The following is a 26,386-nucleotide window of genomic DNA, read 5'->3' on the forward strand; positions in this document are numbered from 1 at the left end:
CTTTTTGTGCGCAATAAATATAGTTTTGTCTATGGGTGGCACATGCAGTAGCTCTCTGGTCGTCCATCTCATTTTTTTAAAGACCAACAAGCTACAGATCTGCAGCTTTTAGTAGCTAATAGAGATTTTCATGGTAAAGATTAGAAATATGGTACTTTAATAAGCAAAGTTCACCAACACACATATATTCATTAATTTGATCATTGAACAGTATGGAAGTGGTAGAGGTAACAATTGAAAGGATTGCTAAAATCTGATTATTTTTTGAAGCCCTGTGAAATATTCCAAATCTCATATCTGACCCGAGAGTTTGTGAATCATTACATCATTTTTATACGCCCGGATCGATAGATCCGAAGCGTATATTGTTTATGCCCTGTCTGTTTGTCTGTCTGTTGTCAACTTTAACTTTAACCAACTTTTGAATCGTGAGAGATAGAGACTTCATATTTGGTATGCATACTCCACTAATAAAGTTCTTTCAAATGACACCAAGGTCAGTGACCTTGTGATCTTGATTGTGACCTTTATGCTAAAAAAAGCTTTTTTGAACTTTCAACATATCTTATGAACCATGAGAGATGGAGACTGCATATTGCATACTCCACTACTTAAGTTCTTTCAAAAGACACCAAGTCTATGACCTTGATTGTGACCTATATGCTAAAAATAGCTTTTTTGTACTTTGTTGTTGCCAGGTGCATGGTGTTTCACAAACACATCTTGTTTCTAATAATACTACGTCATTTACAACAAGAATTTCACAAGCATCTGTTGTAAAGCATACCAAAAACAAACTACAACAGCTTAACATACATTTATTAACTGAATGATTTGGTACTGCAAATTTTTGCCAAATAAATGTCTGTTAATGCATGAAATAAATATGAAAATGTCATTTCTCAATAAGCGACAATAGAACACAATGTTCACCAATCATCTTCATCACTGCTAGCATCATCGTCCCGTCCTTTGATGGTTTTCTTGGTTTTACTGAATCCTAAAATCCCCCCTTTCTTCTCCCCTATCTCTGGAGGATTCAATAGATCCCCTTGGTAACTGATGGCCTGAGCACGACCCAACCTCCATTCCAGCATCTCTGTGGGAAAGTCATCCACTCCCCCCAGATCATCAAAACCCACAATATAGTCCGTAGTTTTGCCATCCATAGCAACGCAAATTGTAGGCATCACAACAATTCTAAGCCTTTCTACTAAAAATGGACATTTTTCAGCATTAATCTTAATAAATTTGGTTTCCACGTGCTTGGGAGCCAATATTTCTAAGTGTTTGTCCACAATTTTGCATCTAAATGTACTGTCCCTGTAAAAATGACACACCACTTTCTTGCTCCTTTTGCACTCGTCAAAGAAATCTTTTTCTGTGGCTATTTCATAGTATTTGCCGTGACCTTTGGCCAGCAGTTCTTGTTTCTGTTTCTGAGCTTGCCTCATGGCTTCCAGTCTCCTCTCACGAAGTTTGTCAAAGTCGTCATCATCCATACGATCTAACTTCTCTATCTCAGCATCCACTTGCTGCTCCATGATCCGTGTTGCCTCAAGCAACTGGTGTTCCAAGGCATTTTGTGCCATTTTGACTCCTAAAACATAAAAAATCCTTTCAATATAAAATGTTAATGTATAAAATGAGTATATTAATTCATAAACTAGAAGTGTTTAGTCTGTCATTGTAATTTATGATTGTATATTCAAGACTTAATTTCCGCCATGATGGCCAAAACTATGACTAGTAAAAATACTTAATGTGACTAGAGTTTATTTATTTAAAGTAATTTTTAATTATAATTTTTATGCCAATGTTTTTATCATTTACTTTGGATATCTGAAATCCAAAGTAAATTATGAAAACAGTAACATGACATGACGTCGCTTGTTTAGACTTTACCAGCAAATGTCACTATATAAAAAGCAGGGGTTTAATAATAGAGTCAGAGGAATCATGGATTACCCCTTTAGGCTTTACTGAGTTTTTGTGTCTCAGAATTTAGATCCGCGAAATAAAGATCATAAAAGGTAGACAGAGTTGCCATACCAACTGGTTAAATTTAACTTAAAAATCAATTAACATGCTTTTGTTATAAAACATCAAGTAAAATGAGATAAGATGTTTGCTATTTGAAATGAAAGCCTAATTGAAAACAACAAGGATGTCAAATGGGACGGTTATGTTAATTTATGTATTGTGTAAAGAGATCAAAATGTAATGTTGAAAAGTAATTAATGAAATTACACGAAATAGGCCTACACTACACTGTACTTAGTTAGAATAATCTAACTGTGTCTCGGTACAAGCCCTCACCACAGTTAGAATACCACCCATATACTCGTAATGTAGCAAAAACTTGCAGAATCGCACCGAAACGATTTTGAAGGATACAAACGGATTTGCACTGAAAATAACTTGCAAATTAATCATAACAAACCTTTTTGAAATTGCTTATGCCTTTTATCCCAAAAAAATAATCCATATAAATACGAAAATCCAATTCATTTTCTCAACGTTTTTCTCTCGATTCAAATTACCTCCATGTTTACATTCGGAACTCTCTAGATTGTTCCTAGTAAATGCACTATGCGAGTTATCGCCCGTGTTTCTTTCTGCTACATTACGAATACACGGAACGAACTCTATCGTTAAACCGGGTCCGTAGGACAATATCATTTTAACGATAGAACATTCTATCTACACTGTACTCTGTAGTCTACAGATCATCACATGACTTGCGGTATGAAAAAAAAATCCAAAGGCAATGGAAGCACTATAGTCTGTCCCACGACCGGAACGTCACTACTTTTCGCAAAATATCTCAAAATAAATAAATACCTTGAACTTCAACCTATGTCCGATTGTTAGATTGATTTTTTTCCAAACTTCCTGCATTTATCCGAACCCTTGATGTCAACCGGTGTAAACACACGGCGGCAAATTCAAAGTCTACGGGGATTTAACATGGTAAACTCGTCCATTAACGTCTAGGTTACGGGGCCGGGAACCAGTTTTTGAAGGGAGTAGTCGTCCTTTGCAAAATAAATTTCCGAAAAATCTTTAAAAATTAAAGGAATTAATTTAAATTGCTTTCATTAATAATACAATTTTCACTTTGAATTAAAATTAATTTTAACAGCAATTAACAAGTTTAATTATTAACTTCGAGAAAATAGTCCGAATCTAACGAAGTACAACTTGTGGAGAATGGATGTTGACATGATGATGCAAGCTCGCCAGTGTTTAAAACGTAAGTTGTTTATTATTTCTAATGGTATTTTTGCGCTTTTGTTGTTTTACTAGCTCATATACACACAAGAAAGAAGTGTCTACAAATGGTAAGAGTGTATAAATTTCAAAACGCGTGATATTGATGACATTAGATACAAAGATTTCAGCTATATTTGTATTTGGTAAGTGCTCATGGTTATTGTGCCCTGTAACGGTCTATATGAAAGCCCATGTGTGAAAGATGGTAAAACAAGTAGGCCTAGGTAAAAAATTACCAAAAAGAAAGGCACAGCTGATTATCATAGCAATTAACTAAAGTTTATTTCTACTTTCATTTTCAATTTATAACATTTCATGTACATGCATTTGGCACATATATAACAAGCTATAGATCTAAAGATCAATTTTAATTTTACATTTATGTGTAGTATCAACACCCTGGGAGCATCAAAACAGAGTTTCAATAGATAACACATTTTAGTATTATTTTTCAAAACTTTATAATATTAAAATATGTGCATGTATTTTTTAAATCAAATCTTTGTCAATTAAACAGGATTGAGTTCTAATGGTGATTTATGTACATGCATGCATATTGATGAATTAATTAGCAGAACCAGACATAAAGTAGATGAATATGCATGTACTGGCTGTTTCAGGAAACCATTTTCTTGACCTTGCCGTCTAAATGAGAAAGTAATTTAAACACTATTCATGAAAGGAAAACAGAAAGAACATGTCTGTATAATTTGTTCAGCATAGAAAGTTAAGATAGGCTGAATCATTTCATCTGAATCTGAGTACAGACTTGTAAATATGTACATATAACACCAGAGACAAATTCCCATCAATACTGTCATGCACATACTATGAGTTCAAATTCTCGGCCAAGTCTTCTTTAAAAAAAGTTTGATTGCCCTGTCCCAATTAAACTGGCTAATGACACAATTTTTTTTTTGTAATCTCCAGGAATCATTTTTTGGGGGGGAGGGGGGAATAAATTAATAAAATTTATATTAAATTTTCTGAGAATAATTTTCTCACCTACCAGCCAACCTAATCCTGAGTTGGAAGAGGGCAAGTGAACGCTATTTTCAAGCTGCACGTAGCCTCAACATCATCATTTCTCTGTAAAGTCCTATACTGCTTAAATGTGAACTTAATTTGAAAATTTCCATTTCCTTAACTCTAGAAGATTATCATCTAAGTAATTGTTTTTAAAAAACTGCAGGCCATGATTAAATTATTTTTGTTTGATATACTCTGACACACATTTTTCAAGGAGGGTAGGTATAGGTATAGCTTTTTTTGGCTTAATAGTATTGATCAAAGTGATATTAAAGTGTCATTAAAAAATTGCAGACTCAGAAATTTATTAATGTTTAACAGTATAACAGTTTTCAATACACACTAGATTACTATAGACAGATGAAATATTAATCATTAAAAAAAATTTTAACTAATATACCACAGTTTTAAAATGAAACGGTCTCTATTTCTATTTAATGAAACTAAATTAAAAAAAAAAAATCAAGTTGCTTATAAAAATTGTTGGGGCATTTTGATGGGTCAGTCGGAGTACATCAAACAAAACATTTTATCCTTATTTGCTAGTATTTGTATAGCATGGTTGACTTTACATTTGACCTACTTTACAAAGAAATACCCCAGTCAATTTAAATTAACTTTAGACTTTTGAGTGGCAGTGTTGATAAATTAACATTTATTCAAGTTTATTAACTTATAATACTGTTCTTTGAAACTGTATGATATTCAGAAACCACACAAACTGATATTTTAAACATTATGAGATTACATTGGGATTGGGTCCCACAAAGTTGATCGAGCAATGTGACAATTGCTTTGAAACCCATATTAACACGTTAAATGATAAAATTAATAATTGTTATAATTATTTCAACTAAATTATTCAGCTGAGGGTTGCATACTGTATATGCCAGTAGCATAAAAATAGCTGGCCGCTCATAGATTTAGATGCATCTTAAAAAAGAAGCTAAAAGCAAGTGACACATTTGTTCCTTAATTTGGAACACTCTAGTTTATGATGAAATTGATGTCCTGTTATACACTTTTATGACACTTTCTCTTCTTTCAGCAGTATGAAGCTTGATTTAGACACTGCAATATAAGAGAGAGGCAGACCAGAAACCTTTGGCTAAAGCAAAGATAATATGCATAACATAAGTAGTAAGTCTACTATAAAATTCAAGATATTCAAAATATCCTGTCTCTTTTAAATACAGTGGAGCCTCATTTATCCGTCCGCTTTGTTTTATGGTCAATTTGTCCAGATATGTGAAGCATCCGCATATCTGAATTATCTGCTAAACAAGAAAAAATATTAAACGTTAAAAAATTTTGTTCTGATGAAAAATCATCCGGATACTGAAGCATCCAGTAATCTGGTGTTCGGATATCTGAAGATCCACTGTACATGTATTGAGAATGAATTTTTTATGCTCTGAGCACCTGATGTCTATTTCAATTTTCCCTCTAATCTTTCAATTGCATATTATTCTCATAATATCCTTAAATTTCTTCCCATGAACCACTGGGACAAAAAAGCTGAAACTTATGTGGAAGCATCCTGGGATAGAGTAGATTCTAAATCATTCAAATTATGATCCGGGGGGTAGGTCGGGGCCACAATAGGGAACCCAACTTTTACATTGAAATACTCAGTATATATTAAGAAAATTCTATTAAAAATTTCTTCTAGGGAATTACTGGAAAAGCAAAGCTGAAACTTATGCAAAATCATTGTGGGGTAGTGTAGATTTTATATTGTACAATTTATGATCCTGGGGGTAGGTTGGGGTCAGAAAAGGTATAACAAGGGGTTAATCTTGTAAAGAACTGCATGGTCAAAGCTATTCAGGTAAGCAATGTGGCCCATGTGCCTCATGTATTTTTGTGTGAACTAAATGCTATTGCAATATATGTGATAGTCATCATATTTTACAGGATATTTGAGAAAATATTCACTTCAAATCTGTGTAAAAGCACCTTTAATAATGCACAATCTCACCATTTGAAAAATAAATAAACCTTGATCAAGAATATATTAATGAATGAAGCATAGAATATTTGATTATACATGTACTTTTATTACTAACTTACAAAATGATGTTTTATAGGTTACGTAATTCACAAGAGTGCAAAGTTATGATGACCATACAGAGACAAGATACCACAACAAAGACATGCATGAAGAAGGATGTTCACTCAATTTTTCAGAATAATGTGTCAGATTGAAAGTCATCTTATGTTGGACAAAACAATCAGGATGTTCATCTGGATCACAGCTAGTAAGTAGTTATTTGAATGAAAAAGATTTTACTCTTCCTACGTGTACTTCAGATTGGAACCTGAAAATGAGAATTAACCAAGTATATGTATTTTTAATAAGTAAACAATTCATGTTACTTAATATGATGAACATGATCTGAATTTTTAATGTATCTTTAAATTTCACTTTGCACAAATTTATAAGTATTTTTTATGCACTGAATCTTATGAAAAATTAAAATGTTTCATCATCAATTTTTTCAGGCACAAATTAAAGTATTGACAAAACCAAAGATTACCTGGTAGTCTGCAAATGGAGTGATCATTGGATGAGCCAAACAACACCATTTTCCTCAGAAATTTTAGGATAGAGACTAGTCACTTGATCTCCATCTTCATTCATAGATGACTGATGTTGACATTTTCTCACTTCTGTTTCATGTCTTAACTACAACTTGGACTCAACACTTCAGCATCAGTGGGCGCTTGACTTTTATAAACATTTATTCCTCTGAAATTCATATAATATCCTTTAATATAGGACATATATAACAAATTATTTATCTTGTAAAATATTTTATTAAATTTTAATTAATAAAACAATGAAAACAGTTCAAACAAACTGGTTTATCCTATAATCTAAAACTGTTTTATGTTTGAAGTAATTTATAATTTTACTGTTAAGATACTTAAGGATCCTCAGACAGGAAGGATAACTCTTTAATTTACAATTTAATTCATAGTCTCAAAATGAAGCTTGAAATTTCAATCTTTTCGTGCAACAATTTTCATTTTATCATGATAATATTTATAACTTCTCAATGTCCTTTAAGGTTGTTTGAAGTTCTCAGAAAGGTCTTATAAAAAGTCCCAATTTTTAGTTTTAACTTATTAAGTAAAACTAGGATAAATAGCAAAGTCAAAATTTGTTTTATCCATATAAGGAATTCCTTATATTTCCATAGCTGGGGATCCAAGAAAACTTCACTATATCCGTGAACTTGCAATATCCATGTTCGTTCTAAACATTCAAGTTTTACTGACACAGTAAAAGTATTTCAAAATTACTTTGCCTATTTTATACAGTTATAATAAAATAATTCCAAAGTATTTTACAATTTTAAAAACAGTTTTCTCAATATTCTAGCACAAATAAATAATTTTTAAAGATTTAAGTCTGTATTTATTTCTTAAATATAAATTTTATTCTTAATACATACAAATTAAACAGAAATGATTTGAAATAAGAGGGCGAACTGGGACCGTCCCTTGACAATAGGCCGAGACAGAGATAGCTCGGCCCTGAGGACAAGACAGCCCTACTTCCCATTTGCTGTCTCGCCTAGTCTAAACAGGGCTGATACACTACTAGGTATATGATATAGGCGAATTAGGAATATACATGTTTGTGTATTGGGAAATTGTCAATGAATAAACATACTTTGAAAATTTACAAAAAATTTTGTTGGGACTGAAAACCAAACTCAAGACATCTGCATTATTTCATACCTTGTAAAATATATCTGCGGGTACTTATGGCTTAAGTTAATATCTGTAATGTACACAGCCATTTTTATGCTTTTCCATCTTGTGTCTTCACCAGGTATTCACTTAAACAATAAAATGCTTTCTTTGTTTGTTGTTACTGGAATGAACGGAAGCAGCTGTTGCAGAAAAAATACATAACCCGCGTAAGTGGGTTATGTAATTTTATTCTGCAATAGCTGCGACCGTTCATTCCAGTATTAACAACAAACAAAGAAAGCATTTTATTGTTTATATTTATATCTGTTTAAATAATCAATTAAAGTAGGATTAAAAAGATTAATTATTGATTTAATGATGCGAACGTCTTTATACGTTTCATTGATGGAACAGCCACTGATTAAGTAATCTGTACAGGCGACCTGCCTACTGTAGTTTATTTAATTATGCAGTGATGAACGCAATGGGGTTTCTTAAGAAATAAAGGAGAAAATATTCAGTGGATGTAAATATTTTTCAGTATCCTACAATAAAATATTTGTTCTGATAAATCATAAAATTTAATCTGTTAAATTGTTTTAGGGAAAAAATTTTATTTAAAAAATCCATAATTCTTCACACTTGCGTTATGTACTTTAAATTTGTGTGTATAGGAATATTTTTATTTTTGGTATTCTGTTATATTTGTGGGAAACAAAAATGCATATCCTGGGTCTGAATTTACCTAACACTGATATTACAGGAAGTTTTGGAAGGGCAAGGTCAAAATTCTTTGGTGACGTAGTTTGATGCAGACAACAAATGTTGTCTTGCACTGGGATTTTAAAATAAAATATCAACGAAGGATTTATGTGTTTAAAGCGTTGGATGTATAACAAAGTCAGGAAATCTGTGGCTTGTGCATGTAAGGACATCACTTGTTCACATAGATATGAAGCTTATTTTGACCGTGTGTCACAGTTTACAACAAACTATAAGGGGTTGGATTTATATGGAAAGCTGGGGAGAAACAGGTAAGACAGCATTTTTTAAAAATCTTAATACAGCTGTAGTGATATAAAAGCAATTATTCACTCGAGCTAAATTTGCTGTAACCTAGCCTTGATTTTTTTTTATATAGCAAGGTTATGATGGCAATTTACTCACCCCTTATATGAATTGAGTCATACCTCTTTGCTTTATGCAGTGTATAACCCTTTAATGAATCTTTGATCCCTTCGGTCTCAGTCTGGGTATGAACAGATGAAAGTTTTGTTGAAGACGTAATTTTTGCAGTACAGATATATATACTTGGCAGTCTCGGGCGTTATAGGTAATTCAGACGTCGATAATAGCACTGGTTCTCTGCCCTTGATTCCAGTCGCTGCCGCTAGGAATTACAAGGACAGGTAACCTCCGCCGCCATGACAGTGGAAAAACTCACTGCTTGCTTCGCGCATAGTACTGCGCATTCCAAAAATAAATAGCATCAGTTTGCAGAGAAGAATGTTAGGTGGATCCAGCGATTTAAATAACAGATAAAACAAAACGTAGCATATCTTTCTTGATGAATTAATAGAGCAATTGAATACGGTGAAATTATTCAAATAACATAGTAAGGACTTTCTTAACTGAGTATATCATTAACTTACAATATAATGTCACAATGAACTTTCAAATGTTCCGTAGTGTTAACATATTGTAATTCTCCTGGTGCAGCACATGGAGTTAGAGAAATGAGTTATAGCATAAATTCCCCGTAAACTTTAGAACACGAATAATGTTAAAGAACAAGTGTTATAACTAAATCGATGATTTAATTATCATATCAGTGGTAAATATGTAGGAAAATTAATCATGCAATAGACCTTGATTTGGTAGCTAGGATATGCATATGGGACCTGTGATATCGCTTTACATTTAATGGTTTTTGAGGCAGCACTTCTTTATGGTTTTATAGATGCTTTAAAATCCGTCTACTTTCTTTGTTAACAGCAGTGTAGCATGTGTAGAGCAGAGGGAAGGGTTTATTTACTTCAGCACTTCTGGATTTACGCTAGTCTAAATATAGATTTTATCATCAGTGCCATTTCCTGTGACGCGATAAAATGGCAGTGGTTACCTGTCGTTGGTTTTTTAGGGCGCTTGCGCCCGTGAACCAATGTCAGGGTACCAGTCTAACGTCGATAACCATAGAGCACTCCCGAACGTGCGTGACGTCATTTCCTTACTGACGGCAATGTACGGAAAATTACGAACAATGGATGATCCCCTTCCGAAGCGGTGGCCATTTTGACAATGTTAAATCCCCGTAGACTTTGAATTTGCCGCCGTGTGTTTACACCGGTTGACCTCGAGGGTTCGGATAAATGCAGGAAGTTTGGAAAAAAATCAATCTAACAATCGGACATAGGTTGAAGTCCAAGGTATTTATTTATTTTGAGATATTTTGCGAAAAGTAGTGACGTTCCGGTCGTGGGACAGACTATAATATATCACCATGACTTCTTATCTAACACTTCAATCTTCAAACAACAGTCTTTAATTTTTCAAGATTTTGGGTATCACGTAATTTACGCACTGGGGAACAGAGGAATTCCTGGCTAAAAGCAAATCCGTAATTCACAAATTATTCGTGTACTTTAAAGAATCACCAAACATTTAAGACTTAAAAGTACGCCCAAGTCTGATATATACACTTTGTAATTCATCATTTACCTTTTTAAAACGTTTAAAATTACCAATAAAGTGTCCAGCAGTTGTTTTCTTCAATGTAACTCTTACACGCCCAAGAGACTGTCTATAATTGGTTGAATAAATGGCTTCCGGTAAAATTAACCAATCAAAATATGTTTTACGAAACTTAAGTTTAGTGACAAACCGTAAACAAAAGCACGTTGTAAAAGTAATATGTCCAAGCAAGCAGTTGGTGCCAGTGTTTACCTTGTCGTCAAGGCCACATCGATACACACTTACGGGTGAAACACAATATAGGGTGCATTTAGAATACCACATTGTTATACATGATTTTAAGAAATGTTATTTTCTTTACATGCAATTTATTGTAATTCATTTATAGGAATACTTATAAAGGACTTGTGTGCAAAATTTTGTTGATCTAGCCTTAACAGAATTTAAGTAAATGCAAAAAATGTACCCCCAAAATAACTATTTTTCAGCGTTATGCGGTTGCGCTTTGAAATTACAGCATTTTTCAATTGAAATAATTGTTAAATATCATAAATTTTCATGCCAATGATCATTATCAGACTTTAGAATTTATTTTACAAATTATTTTGGTGCTTGAATTTTCAGAATTGAATAACAACTTTTGAAGATATGAAAGAAAATGTAACAGGGGTGCAATGTTATACATTTTTCACATAATTTTACCCCTCTCATTATACCAAATAAAAATAATGTCCATGTTATTTAATTTTTCAGATTTCTGTCTAAAATCACAGTATTAATGCTCTGTTACTTACAGAAAAAAGTTGGGTTATGTAAACATTGTAAAGAAATTTCATCATGTTTTAATGTGGAAAATTAAGTTTTTACAAAAAACTGTAGTGTCCGTAACCACTTAAATTCTGTGAAATTGGAAGGCTCTATAAATATCTTAACAAATTTCCTAGAGAGGCATTTCATATAGATGCTGAGACGTGTTGTAATTTTCCTGATCATCACCACTGTTTCTCTGTTATGATCACAAATGTGGTTTACGGACACCACAAAATCCTGTAGTGTCTGTAACCTGTACTTGAGGCAGTTTGAAACAGGCTGTGTTAAAACACTAATGCTAGTATATTCACAAAGGTCAGAGGTTTGTTTAACAAGTTAATCAATGTACTTTATTTTCTTTCTCATTTTGATAATGCAACTAATTTGGGAAACCCAGATTGCACCATTCTATATACAAGATCCTTGGTGTTACATCACTTTGATATTGGCAGATGCTATTGACATCCTAGGATTTGAGTCAAATAGTATTTCATTATTTTTTCACTGTTTAAGTCAACTGGTGTTACATTTAAGAAAATCTTGTTAGAATTCCTCTATTTAAGGTTAAGTTTTATCCTATTTTAAATAACTTGTATAGTGTAGTGTCCGTAACCCAAAAGTTGAAAAATGAATATCTTTATTTTTTTCTCCATAAAATTTACAGATAAATTTTTGAACCAGTGTATTAATAAATTTAGAGATAAAAAGGTGTTTATTGGCTGGAATTCTTTTAGATTAGGTGGTTTTTTTCTTTACTGCTAGTACTTAAAATAATGACTGGACACCCAAAATGACATAAAAATAGTTAAAAATTATTATCATGAGTTACAAAATCCAATTATTTCTTGTAATATATTGCTTCAGTTGTCTAGTTGCTTATTAGGTGATATCTCAAAATGCAAGTAAATTTGCATTCAAAATGTTAAACAGTAGGGAAGTAATTTGGTTACGGACACTACAAAAAAATTCAAAAAAGAAAACAACTAAAATTACACCGATTTCAGATAAATTATTGTATATTTAACTGTTTGAAGAAGAACAGAATGCTTCATAAAATAAAAAAAATAAATTAAAGAAATAAAAGTGAGCTTTACTCTTCAAGGTTTGACTTTTCTACTTGCAAATAACACCTGTATAAAGTTACATGTTTATATATTTATTCAAAGTATATTGGTTATGGTATGCTTTTATCAGATGAAGTTGAGATCCGAAGAATAAAAAAAATCGGGAGAAACAGAAACGACAAATAAAATCCTGAAAAAAGTTAGGAAAAGGGCTGAAAAACAAGAACTTCATGCTCAAGCCTGTGAAAAATTTAAGTATTGTGTAGTGTCCGTAACCCTTAAATTTGGTTAATTGACTTCGTTGATCAGTGCACCTATATTCTAAATAGTTTTCATAGAACTTTAATGAATTAGAGAACTTTTCTTCTGCACTTCAGTTATATAGTTATGTGAAAAAAGGAAGTTTCAGGATTTCTTAAACTGGATTTTTTTTTACTATTGGCATTACTTCTGCGAGTGAATTGTTTTTACTTGAAACAATATCTAATTTTCATGCATTTTGTATTTAATAATCATTTAAATCTGATTTCTAATAGTTCAGAAGTTTATAAAATGTTTTTTTTTTTTTTTTTTTTACCACAAACCAAAAGCCAATCATAAATATTTGGGTCTTGTAGTGTCCGTAACTTAATGAAGTAGAAAATAATAAAAATGATATTTCCTATTTTAATGGAAGTATTTATATTTCAACAAAGGCATAAAAAATGTTATTTATAAATAGTTCTTTCTTTATTTATATTGGTTTTAAAGAGTTCACATAAATTGAAATACTACCATTTTCAACAAAAATGAACGAAGTAAGAACTGTTTTCATTTTGAAGTATAATGCAACCTTTTTTACGAGTTGATGGCATCAACTCAAGTTATGTTACTGGTAAGGGATTCCCATGTATCGAAACTAATCACATTTTCGTTTGAGTATTTTGCATTCAGATTCTTGTATAATATTGGCTTATTTACAATATTCATGATCTACAGAATAAGAATATGTTTCCTGATATGATTTGAAGTGTTTATAAACTTAAATACTTATTATTTTATTTTTTTGGAATTTGTGTAAATCCGCGAGAGAAAGTAGTGCAAGGGGCATGCAGTCAAAAATTGTGACATGTCGTGCAAACAAAGTTTTGATTTTTAAGTCAATAAATACTAGTATTTTCAACTATTTCAACTTATTTTAAGTAATTTGAAAATAGATTTTGAAAGAAAATTACACAATTAAATATTGTACAAACCAGGTTATTTTTACAAGACTGACGTGTTAGTGGTGTATAAATAAACTAATCCTTGCGCTGATCCAGCATGCTAACGACCAGTGCAATTTTCCCGCGATAACTAGTGATGAAGTGTTTATATATAGAACACTACTTATGTTTGTAAACAAAGCGAGAAACACCTAGTTAAGATAGTCGAAGTTAATCAAATATTAATCTAAAAGGGAAGAAATGAGCTGTACCAGTTGATAAAATATTTTTATGTGAATGCCATTACTTCTTGTGCAAACAATAAAAGAACCACTGTCTTCCGCAATTTAGATCTGCATCACAGCAAGTTTTAAATACAGTAAAGGTCACTTAACATGCCTGTGATTCTTATCTTATTGTCTGCGCTACTCTGGAAAGAGAGTTCCTTTACTATATCCAGCTGTGTCTAACTATCAGATGCTGGCAATGTGATACTGTGAATTTAAAGTATAGAAGACAGTAAAAAAAATAATAACCAAAAAAAAAAAAAAAAAAAAAACAGAGAGATTAAATCGGGTGTTATTCATAAATAAAATGAGAAATGTTTGTTTATAAATTTTAATCAAGAGACTGAAAAATCAAATATATTCAATAGTAAATCGATTATGTAAATAGAGAATATTACAGTATGTAGTATTCTATTTATCATATATTTAAAACACTTAATATGCAAGTTCCCATATGATCATTATACAGTTATTGACTGGGTATGAGGGCAACATATGATTTGTTGGACCTGAAGGTGAAAATGTTGCCCGAGGCCGCAGGCCAAGGGCAACATTTTAATCTTCAGGTCCAACAAATCATATGTTGCCCGAATCCCAGTCTATAACTGTTTTGTTATACCCTTCACTGCTCACTTACGATTGATCAATTTAATCAATACACGCTATATTATCAATTATTTTATATGGAAAATTATGGCTTCTTCAGTAAATATATAACATCAAGCCGAGAAAGAACAAAATCAATTATATATCTGTTGTATCACAAAAATTATTTATCACAAAACATACTTTTCCCTTCTTCCTAACCGTGCTGTTAGCAACAACTCTTGTAGCTCTTAACTTCGGCTATTTTCACGTCGCCGATATTGAACGATGATTAATTGTGACGTAACAGACGAGTGACGTTGCGGTCTAACAATTCTTATGTAAGACCGGTCAATAGTGAAATTGTTAGACCGATGTAATTAACAGTTCTTTTGTTGGACTTTTTATAAGTAATAAATATATAGAATGATATTTATAAGGGTATAACAATGATGAATATTTCCTGCTTGTTTGTGACATTTCTCTCTAAAATCTAATAAAGCCTGTTTTAGGTAACTGAAAAAAATTAAGACCATATATGTCATTAAAGAAAGATTTGTTATGAATATTAAAATAAAATCAAGTAAATTGACTTTTAAACGTTATACAAACGTTACTTCCGGTTTGATATGGATTTTCGGCCCGCCAGTCCAATAGGTGATATGGATTTTCGGACCGGTCCGTGATATGGGGTATTGTGACGTCACCCGTATCACACCGTGCAGAATCGGTGTATTTACTACTAAGTATATGATAAACGATTAATATACCATGCTATTGTGATAAAGTTTTAGTCTTCAGTCAAAAGCCAAAAAGAATTGAAATATTAATCCTTCATGAATTTATCAATGAAAGTCATGTAGTTGAATTACAAAAGAGCTAAATTGAAAGAAATGAAATATTACATGTGCAAATCAATGAATTGAAGTCAGGTAGATATATTTCAAGAGTGTCTAAACCAAACGAAAAAACATAAAATTAAAATGTTCATTTCAACTAAAAGTCAAAAAGCATTGAATTTTAAGAGCAGCTGAATCGGGAGAATTGGAGTATTTATTTTGCATATCAAAGACCATACAAGACAAGGAGTTGAATTTCAGGAGTGGCTAAATCAAGAAAATATAAAATATATTGCAAATTTTGAAAGACGAGGAGCCGAATTTCAATAACCATATTAAAGAAATCAAAATTTTCAATTTTGTAATATGCATATCAATGAAAATAGAAGATTTGAAATTTAATGCCCTGTTCACACGGAGAGTTTAATTCAAATTAAACGTAAAGTTACTGCGAATTAGCTTCGCTTTGCGTTCACACGGAGAATTTAATGCGAATTAGTTTATGTCGAATTAATTTACTGCACATTAAATTACTTCGCATTAGCTCCGTGTGAACGATAAGCGAAGCTAATTCGAATTAAATTTTGACGCATGCGTAAGGCCAGAATTAAGTCACAGGACACGTGTTGGTGGTTATATATAGGTATTTGTGCTATATTTGGTTCAAAAACTGAGGGAAAGTATGTTAATCACTAAAATCAATGAATACCTGTAGCCACTACATGATGTATCAAAGGATGGCTCTACATACATGACGTAATTTACAAATGACGTCATAATAGACTTACTGACGCCTGACTGTAGAAGAAAAAAATTAATTCGCATTAGTTTACTTCGCATTAGCTGTCGTGTGAACGCAATTTAATTCGCATTAATTTGATTCGCATTAGTTTACTTCGCATTAATTTACTGCGAATTAAACTCGTCGTGTGAACAGGGCATAAGAGTGGCTCAATCACGAGAAATAAAACATATTGATGTGCACTGAAAATGTCAAATTATTTGTCAATTTATGAAAATAGTGAAAATATTTTATGTGCATATTATTGTGCATATTAATGATTTTATTCATTTGCGCTCTTTGTAAGTTTATATAATTCCCTATTTTAATATTGTTGAAGGTTGGTCCTCTTAGTTTGAAATATTTGTGTGAAAAGCTGCTTTATTTAATTTTTCATCAGAGCACATACTGTAACACATATATAACCCAAATATGCATCAGTGACCTCAACTCATTTTAACAGTAAGTAGTTGATCCTTACATCGTGCGTTCGAATCCCACTATGGGACGAGGCGACCGGTTCTACAGATGAGAACGTATAAATCGAGGTCCTGTGTCGCAGTATGTGCTGGTACAAAAAAGATCCATCACTGATCAATGGCCGTAAAGTGCCGAGCATAGGGCAAAATTTGCAGCTCTACATTGGCAAGTGGTGATGCCTAGTCATATGAGTAAAAATTCTCGAGAGGGATGTTAAACAACGTACAAACAATACCATCAACTCGTAGCAGTAGTTTCAGTACTTTGATTAGTACAACTTTTGTCCATATTTTGTATTTTTATATGTTGTTTGTTTGTGAGCAGTTCAAAAAATTAAAGTTTATAAGCAGTTTTCAATATTTATTTCAAAAACAACAACACTTGTAGTGTCCGTAACCTGTGTAAATGAGGCTATTATCAGCTTGTAAAAAACAAAGTTCTAATGTGAATTTCAGATCCTTGAGATAATCTACTTTTTAGAAAAAAAAAATTTGGGCCAAAATAAAGACATTAATTTTTTATCCTCAAGTGCAACCTTACTGTCCCCTTTATTGTGTTTCACCCGTTACAATATCACTTATTATTAATAAATAATTATATTAATAATAAAAAATACACACAAAAGAAAAAGAAGCTTGTAACTTTAGTTTTAAAAATGTTATCTTAGTTCACACAATTTAAACACATGAACTACATGTAGTGGTTTAACTTAAAAATAATACACCTGTATACTATAGATTTTGAAGAGGGGGGGGGGGCAGCCAGAGAAAAAAATTCCACCATCCCCCCTTCCCCAAAAAATTGACAGGCTCAAAAAAAGATTGGGGGAGGTATAATCCTATTTCGGGGGGCGGGGGATAAGGGTGTTATATATACACGTACCAGGTCCTAACTCCTTTCAGTACCTTTTTTTTTCGTACACTACGGGCGCATTTGATTTGTCTACACTTATTAACCCTTGTGTAGAAGATTTACACCTGATAATCAAGTGAAATTGGGTGTAGTGTAGCAAATTCAACATGGACGTCAAAATTTCAACCAGCTGAGGGAATGCCATTTGCAGATTTAAGATTTTTTAATAAAATATTTGTTGCGATTGTAAACAATTTTTAAAATCCATTTAAAAGCCAAACACTTCATGAAAAGGCAAAGCTTTTTCTATAAAACAGATTCATTGCCAGTGCACCCCTTATAAACCCTATAACTAAATATCTAGCCATAGTCAAAAATATCTAGAGATCTTATCACCCAAACTTGCAAAAGCATATTTTTAATTTTACAAAATATGAAGTGTTTTATTTTTCCATTAAATGCACAAAACACGGTCCACTATATTACTGAAAATAATTTATCAAAATCAGCCTATCAAATACTTGACAGTATTCTCAAATACAGAAAAAGACATTCTGAAGTTTTACTGTCTTGGCATTTGTCAACGCTATTGAATTTTTGGTTCAATTCCCTACACATGCTCTGCACAGGTTGTAGATGGTATACACCTAAAGTGTACACTTTTGCACTTGATTATGGAAAAGTGTACACCGGGTGTAAGGTGTAGACAAATCAAGCACGTCCGTACATAACCAGTATTGGTCTTAACTGCAACAAAAGAGGGGTGACCTTGTTTTGTTTTATTACTTTATATAAAGTTATGACTTTCCTGTAACTACACAATTTAAAGAAATATAAAAAATGTTAAACTAATAACCGATTTCTTTAGCGACTTAACAAATGAAGTCAATTGTACGGAAGCGTATTAGGGCCGCAGCAGTATCTTTTTTTAATTTGTTTTTAACAAATTATCAATTTGTTTAAACAAATTAGTAATTTGTTATAACAAATTAATAATTTGATATAACAGATTAATAATTTGATATAACATAATATTTTGTTATAACAAATTATTAATCTGTTTTAACAAATGAATAAAAGATAGTGCTGCGGCCCTAATACGCTTCCGTACAATTGAACTATATAAACGTCAACTTATTCAATTTGAAAATTTTAATTTGAACGTCGTATGTATCTTGTATATCTAAACTCATATTTTTTTTTTTAGCTCGGATACACCTAATACACATGTATAGAACTTTGGAAAATTATATTTTCCTGTCCATATATCATCATCGTCGCAAACCATGGCCAGAATGTACGATCCTCTTCCATTCTGGAGAGAGCTATATATGCGGACTCCGGACCGTGGCTTGAGACGATGATATATCATGTACAGTATCCCAACTAATCATTGTTTTTACATAAACATCTCCAGTTCGTATTATATATGTTTGAGGCATAAATTAAAGAGAGGTGTGGATTTCCCCTTTTAATACCAAGTTTGAAGAATGGATGGAAGTTGTTCACTCTCTGCGGCACTCATTGATATATTTTAAAAGATTTTTGTACGTATTAATTTATCAAAGATATTTAGGAATTTAAAAAAAAAAGTTTTGTTTGAGTTATTGGTGCGCTAATCGCACAGACTTGTCACGTATAGGCATTTTCGTATATAGGCATTTTCCATGAAGCGCCCTCATAGAAAACACAGCAACGAAAAGTAAATATAAAAACTATCTTTGTTCTGGTTTCTTTATACTTTATAGATATAGAATATAGCAAATAATCCTTTATTCAATCATTACCCATAGAGAGCATGACAGCAAATTGCATTTGTAAATTATTTAATGCACAACATTTTTTAAAAATTAAAATACCATGAAAAAAATGTTATACCGGTATTTGAGATTTAGATTTCCCCTTTCTTAATTTTTCCATAAAATAGGCATCTTGCTCATCATGTTTCCCATTGTGTAAATGTGAGGGTGAAATCAATTGACAAATGAAAACTTGTTGGAATTTTATAGCTCCAGGATCTCGTCTTTTAATCCTTGCGCTTGGTGAGAATTCCCTTTTTTGGTTTTAAAACAATGTGGTATGGGGGAAGAATGTGACCTAATTAACATAGTGGTAAACTTGCATGTACAAAAGTTTCAAATACCACAATAAAGATACTATACATATAATTTTATTTCTTTATTTATGCAAGATTGAATGAGGAGGTATACTTGAAGTTTTTTGGCAGTGCTGCTCTCCAACCTTTTCTTAGTTTTACAGACATTTTATGTACAATATCCTGGTATGAAGGTAAAGAGGCCACATTGTAATGTTCTTCTGGATCTGTGTCATGTAAATACAGCTCCCTGGCAAACACTTTGTTCCAGTTCACTGTGAAGTTGTTGGGATAAAACTGAATCCATTCTGTGTATCTGCTGTTCTGGGATCGTAGGGAGTAACCCATGATTCTGCTATCGATGGCCTTTGGTTGATCGCTGTTCTCCTGGGGCTTCAGACTTGGCCGGGGATACTGACTGAATACTCCTGACTTCCAGCTTTTCAGGGGAGGATTAATGTCTGGTCGGGTAGCATTTCTTATCAAAGGCACGAAGCTGAGCCCTTCTGTACACACAGTTATATTGAAGGAACTCTGTGGACACGTTTTTAAGGCAGGGAGTCCTGCAAGTTCCACCAGAGAAGGAAAAATGTCTACCAGTTCTACCAGACCATCTGTGGTCTGATATTTATTGTATGCTGTTTTGGATAAGGAAACATGTTGAGATGGTCTATGGAGATCAAATGTCAATCCTGGTACTGACACCAACAGAGGCACTCTAGTGGCCACCTCAAAATTACTGAACTTGGACCATTCTTGGTTCTCACCAAGGGCCCAACCTGTGGAAAAAGTCATTAGAAAGTTACTAGGTCAATGTATATATTGGTTGTAAGAAATTTTACAACTTGTGACATCATAGCTTACCATGATCACCTAGAAGTACTGTGACAGTGTTTTTGGCAAAGCCATTCTTGTGTAAGGCAGTCAGCACATGACCCAGAAGGTCATCTATGTAGGTCACCGAGGCATAGTAACTCTGAATCATCTTCTTCTGCATGAACAAATGAAATACTTAACAGATATCACAGCTGAATCCTTAAAACAAGATACAAAAGGGGTCACAATCCTCAAATTCCTAAGTGCAATGTTTCTCTTACTGACCCCTCTTATTGTCACTTATTAACTGAACTCTGAATCCCTCTTTCAATCCTAGATGTAACCCCTTCCAACAACCATCCCCCCAAAAAAGAAGACTTTGCTTTGGCTTTGAACTGAGCACATTTGAATCAAGACTTAAAAAGATAAAAGTATACAGTATCTCTGTTCTGAAGCAATTTACAAGTCCATAGAATTCTAATTTGATGGGACCAAATTTTTGTTGATTGGTTAAAATTCACATATCAACGTATATAAATATCTAGATCAATATAAAAGACTTTGCCATGTTTTTGAGTTATTATACATGTATTAATAACATATGAATTAGAAATCAATGAAAATTAAACCTGAAAAATATATATATAACTTTTTCAGAGTACATGTTACAGTATACCTGGAAGTATTCTGGAACAGGGCCATATGGAAAACTAACATTAAGGCTCTTGACATCATCTCTTTCTCTCAGATCAGCCCACGGATTCCAGGCCACCGAGGGGAGACCTGGGGGTTTGGTGGGGTACTTGGCAAGTTTAATATCCTCTATTGGGTACAATTCTACAAACGCAGCATAAAATAAACATCTTAAACATTAAAACTTAGGACTTAAGACTTTTTTTTTCAAATCTGACTAAATTTTGTTTTGACAGAATAGTGCATATTCAACATTCTATTAAAATTTTTTCCATCATGCAAGGATCAAATGTAAATTATTCATAATAATTAATTATTACTAATTATTATTCTTTTCTGTTAAGATAATCTTCATTTTAATTGTCTCTATATACTTAGGAACTCCTCTGGAAATTTGAATGGGATGTGAGGTTTGTGGTACCCAAGAGCCAGAAAGAAAGGTTTGCTCTGATTGGTCCATTTTTGTATGAATTGTACAGCATGCTGTGTGGATTGGATATCTGGTAGAGTCTGCTCTGGCTGTGTGGAGACATTCACTGGACAAACTATATTCATCTGTAGCTTGCCTTGTGGACCAGGGCAGACCTGCATTAAAAAGATAATAAAATGAATACAAATATCAAATATCATTTAATATAATAAAGTATCATCCAAAAAATTATCCAAAATCATTATGAAATAATTCATTTCTTTCTATAAGCAAAACAAGAGTTTAAAAACATTGCTCATGCATCTAATTGATAAACCACTCAAAAAGAAAAGAGTGACCATCAATCTTTAAAATAAATGGTGGGGATGGATTCCTGAGGAAGTTACCTTTTTCATCTTGTACTGTTGTGTGGAGGGTAAATAAGGAGGTACAGTCCAACTGTAGGGGTAATCTGTGGTATGTCCTGAAACTATTCCTGTAAAAAAATAAAGATGACTTCCCTCCGAGTTAATAGGAAATCAGAAATCCTCTTTCTAGTTTCTAATACTTGTACTCATGCAGTAAGCACACATTGATTGATCTATATTTGAATTAAAATCTTGTTAATACCTGGATGAAATATTTTCCCGAAGGATTCTGTATGATACCCATTTTGTTTGAAGTACTGAGGCAGAGTTGTGTAATTCCCAGCAGCTTTTCGCCAGTAATAATGTACATCCCAGAGTTTTGTTGTGTCTGGCCGACGACTAGTTAAAAACGAAGTCCTGCTAGGTCCACACAGGGCTTGCTGTGAGATAAAAATAAAATAATATCAGTTACATTTGTCAAATAGCTTAGATTTTAGATACATAATGACTTTGAATTTTGACAAAAACTTATTCAAGTACTTATGAGTATACAACTGCTAAGCCCCTGTTCACGTAAATGAGAGACCAGAGGATGCACATTTTTGTTTTGGTGAAAAAGGCCTTGGTTTACTCACTGATAAGTGAAGTGCTTCTACATCCTTGCTTAAACATAATTAATCAATGTCTTGTGTTCTTGATAAGAACTTTTTTTTAAAGATTTTGTTTGCTCATTGTGACCCCACCTACCCCTAGGGGTTTGATTTGAACAAACTTGAATCAACAATACTTCAGGATACTTGTATTGAAATGACCAATGGCTTTTCTATTTTTGAGAAGATTTTTCTCATGTGTTCCTTTGTTAAATTTTGAATGCCCTTTGTGGCCCCATTCTATCCATAGAAATCATGTTATTAAAGAAACATGAATCTACACTGTGTACCCGAGAGTGATAAAGGTTTTGCAGCTTCATCTTTTCTGGTCCTATGGCTCTAGAAAAAATATTTTAAAAGATGCCATGGAATCTTTTTAAATTCTTGATTATATCCCCTTAAAACAGAGAATCAATCGGAATATATCACTCGGTCTTTTCCTTAAAGTTGAGACGGACTTGACGGAAAAAGACTGAGTGATGTTCCAATTGAAAGAGGATGCTCTTTATTTCTCCTTTTACCCAAGGACGTTTTGTGACAAGTTTTGCTAACACTGGCCAAGTAGCTCTGAAGAAGAACATGTGAAAATGTTATCCAAACAGAACATTGTTAAAGATCTAAAGACAGTCAAATTTTTATCAGAAAAGCTCAACTGCGCATTCAGCTCAGGTAAACTAATAAAGTTTTAATTCTCACTGTCTAAAGTGTCTTGCAATTTTTTTTCACTGGTATGTCATAAACTCTTTACAATTTCCACATAATGAAAGAATCTCACTTGAGCAAATGCTTTGGTAAAGACTACAGAGTTCCTGGCTACATAATCCATGTTAGGAGCCTCTATCAACTGGTTTCCATAACTGCGTAGAATAGGTCGGAAATCATCTAACACAATGAATAAAATATTTGGTCTTCCTATAATGAAAAATGTATTTTTGTCATAAATTTACTGTGTAGATAATATAAAAAAAGACTTTGCACTAACCTAGTGCTGAACATAAAGTAAATTAAGTTTAATAATGTTAATTAAATTAAAGTTATTTATGCTTATTATCAGAACTATATAATATCGTATAAGTGGAAATTTTAGCGAGATGCAAATTTAGCGATTTGTCCTTAAAATATGGTAATTTATTTTTAGCGAGACGTAATTTTAGAGATTTTAAAATTATCAATATAAAGAAGCTATTTAAGCACATTCTGTATTAACCATGTCAACATCCAGTGCCTGTGTAAACAACACAACCTGACAACATACCACAACATATTATCTGACTAGTCATCCAATATAAAATTATGAAATTCCAGAGGAATGCAACTATCCGGTTTCTGCACTGGACCAACAGTGCCAACATTTTGTTATAAAGCTGTTCTTCGTGGTTTTGGCCTTGATTCTCATCTGACAATTTGAGATGTCATCATATTGTCTTCGTGAATAATTCAGTAGTGGTTATGAGTTCATTACTTTTAAGTATTTCCGTTGATCATGTTGATGGTTCTCATGTATCTGCTCCATTTTGCACAAAATATAGACCTTGAGTACATGCAGTCTACTTTCATTTTGAAAGGAACTAGGACGTGTTGATCAAAGTACTAAAGGTACTGAGAGTCAATAGTATCGACTGGAACGGTGTTTATTAATATATTCGATCAGTGCATACTATTAGTTCAAGATATATTACTGTAGTCAGCGGCGGCTCACACATATTGTTCCGACGAAAATAGTTCCATCATCAATAAGTAAATACAACATAATTGTTCATGATGAGAATAATATACACTTATCCACTGGTTGTGAGTGGGATAGCTCTTTTATCAAACCATTGACAGGAACTATTCCCCTCGGGCAAGCCCTCGGGGAATAGTTCTCTGTCGCGGGTTTGATAAAAGAGCTATCCCACTCACAACCAGTGAATAAGCGTTTTATTATACTGATGTATAATATAATTTCTGAGGTTTGAATTTTTTGGAGTAAGATAATTCTGCAAGAATAATCTGAAATCCTGATGACGTCACAATGCAACTGAAGTCATTATGACATCATCAGTTTAAAGATTTATCGTTGGAAATCAAAACTGGAGGCAAAAATTGCATGAAAATTTTCCGAGGGTGGATAGCAAAAACTATACCCCGGGGTATAGCTTTGCTATGCATGGACTATACAGGATAGTTATTTTACCCTCTGAACTTTATATAGGAAACATTTTAACAGAAGTATAATAATTTTGTTTATTATATGATTGAATATTTTCCATCTCTCTGATTGGCTGAGATCCAGCTATGTTAAAGAAATACTACGTTGTATTGACCTGCACGTGACGTTCCAGGTCAATACAAGGATTTATTTCCTCTACATTGATCTAAAAATAGATTGGGAAATTCCAAATTGATACAAATTGTTTTGGAAAGCTATTTAAACGACTGTGATTTTTTTTTCATGTGAAAAAACATAAGCGAATATATATTTTAGGGTGAGGGTGGTAAGAAGGGATGCAGGAACCCCTCCCACCTCCAACACTTTTACTGAACAACATGTTTTTTTTACTTTTTGGCAGTCAGTTTTCCCTGATAATGCTCCTTCCTTTCAAAATTTATCCTATAAAAAGACTGACATTATATTATTTTAATCATGGAAACTAAAATTGATAAAAAAAAAAAAACATTTCAAATTGATAGGACTGGTAAGGTTTATTCACATTTTAATTCTGTTTCTCTCTTGTATTTGGCTATAGGACTTAATTAAATGCAAGTTAACAAGGAATGAGCTGTATCATTTTATCAGTGAATCATATAATAAAATAATTATTGCTGTTTTTTGAGGTCAATACAATGATTTAGCCATCTTCGAAGTACAATATTCACCTCGCCCTTCGGGCTCGGTGAATATTGTACTACTCAGATGGCTAAATCATTGTATTGACCTCAAAAAACAGCAATAATTGTATAGTATGTCATACGTAAAAGAAACCAAAATTAATGTTAATTTTTCCTCCAAAGATCTCTTTTCCCCCTAAATGCAAATAAGAAATGTTAATATTCCTACGCTCGCTCCCTCCTCCCTCCTCATCTTTTTTTTTTTAACATGTTTGATAACAGAGAATATTTAGGTCATTCTTCGGTTGATATTTTTTTCACTGATGAATTGATTATACTATATCAACAACTGTAGTAAAATCATGTTAATTGTTCGTTAATTATCATATAGTTTCCTCTTAGAGAAAAAAAATAATCATTCTGTGTGTGTAGTATATTCAATGACGGAATTTTCAATCCCTGAGCAGATTCCTGCACGTGTGTAGACAAACTACACATAGGGAAAGTATCTATAAAATGTGTAACAAAACCCGAACTAGCCGGGGATTCCTAAACTGACAATCGTTTAATTTTTATTAATCAGAATTTGTATTCATGTGATCTAATTATGAAAAAAAGTTCTGTCTGCCATCGTAACTTCTCTGTTCGCGGGAGTCCGTTTGACAACTCCATCACACGTGTGTATAGAACAAGGCTAACTGGTCTTGCGGACATTGGTATGTGTACTGTTTGTTAGCATGGTTAGGAGATGGGGTGACCGTAACGTTACGGACTCACGAAATTTACACAAGTTCTATAACTAGACAGTGCAGTTTTATACACAACTTTTTTCAGTTATTTCCCTTAGTAAAATTTCATCCCGGTAGGGGTCGCAGAAAGCAGCCGCCATTGCATCCGTGACGCTGCATAAACAAACTCCGTAGCAACAACACACCGGTGTCGGCGAAAGTTCGTACTGTTC

At 32.8% G+C, this 26,386-nt stretch overlaps 2 protein-coding genes and 1 long non-coding RNA gene across 5 annotated transcripts in view; 1 reads left to right on the forward strand and 2 right to left on the reverse strand.

Moving 5' to 3' along the window:
• Positions 1-802: 802 nt before the first annotated feature.
• Positions 803-10,848, reverse strand: LOC134266726 (thioredoxin domain-containing protein 9-like). 2 transcript variants are annotated; one of them, XM_062748944.1, is made up of 2 exons: positions 10,729-10,848; positions 803-1,600 (listed from the first exon to the last, which is right to left on the reverse strand). In XM_062748944.1, exon 2 carries the CDS (start codon positions 1,590-1,592, stop codon positions 930-932), a length of 663 nt encoding a protein of 220 aa, XP_062604928.1. In that variant the 5' UTR covers positions 1,593-1,600; positions 10,729-10,848; the 3' UTR covers positions 803-929. The 2 variants fall into 2 exon arrangements, with proteins under 2 accessions (XP_062604928.1, XP_062604929.1); XM_062748945.1 differs by having other exon boundaries at positions 10,752-10,829.
• LOC134266725 (uncharacterized) lies at positions 2,937-8,048 on the forward strand. Of its 2 annotated transcripts, none has more exons than XR_009992029.1 (4): positions 2,937-3,256; positions 5,354-5,445; positions 6,396-6,566; positions 6,811-8,048. It is a non-coding gene; the product is annotated as an uncharacterized LOC134266725 (long non-coding RNA). The 2 variants fall into 2 exon arrangements; XR_009992030.1 differs by having other exon boundaries at positions 5,357-5,445.
• An 8,889-nt stretch (positions 10,849-19,737) lies between the features above and the next one.
• Positions 19,738-26,386, reverse strand: part of LOC134266734 (uncharacterized) — a 44,004-nt gene continuing 37,355 nt past the window's right edge. The window contains exons 12-18 of the mRNA XM_062748956.1: positions 23,390-23,526; positions 22,227-22,404; positions 22,004-22,092; positions 21,562-21,772; positions 21,171-21,331; positions 20,543-20,669; positions 19,738-20,457 (exon numbers count right to left, since the gene is read on the reverse strand). Of these exons, the coding sequence (XP_062604940.1) occupies positions 19,766-20,457; positions 20,543-20,669; positions 21,171-21,331; positions 21,562-21,772; positions 22,004-22,092; positions 22,227-22,404; positions 23,390-23,526 (1,595 nt within the window). The 3' untranslated portion in view covers positions 19,738-19,765. The remainder of the gene's footprint in view (positions 20,458-20,542; positions 20,670-21,170; positions 21,332-21,561; positions 21,773-22,003; positions 22,093-22,226; positions 22,405-23,389; positions 23,527-26,386) is intronic.

The sequence above is a fragment of the Saccostrea cucullata genome, unplaced genomic scaffold, assembly GCF_032062105.1.
Source record: "Saccostrea cucullata isolate Sc308-1 unplaced genomic scaffold, CSIRO_AGI_Scuc_v1 ctg1177, whole genome shotgun sequence".
Classification (NCBI taxonomy): Eukaryota; Metazoa; Mollusca; class Bivalvia; order Ostreida; family Ostreidae; genus Saccostrea; species Saccostrea cuccullata.

Bases quoted from the DNA above. Each gene is read 5' to 3' on its own strand.
- LOC134266726 (XM_062748944.1), bottom strand. From the start codon at position 1,592: ATGGCACAAAATGCCTTGGAACACCAGTTGCTTGAGGCAACACGGATC.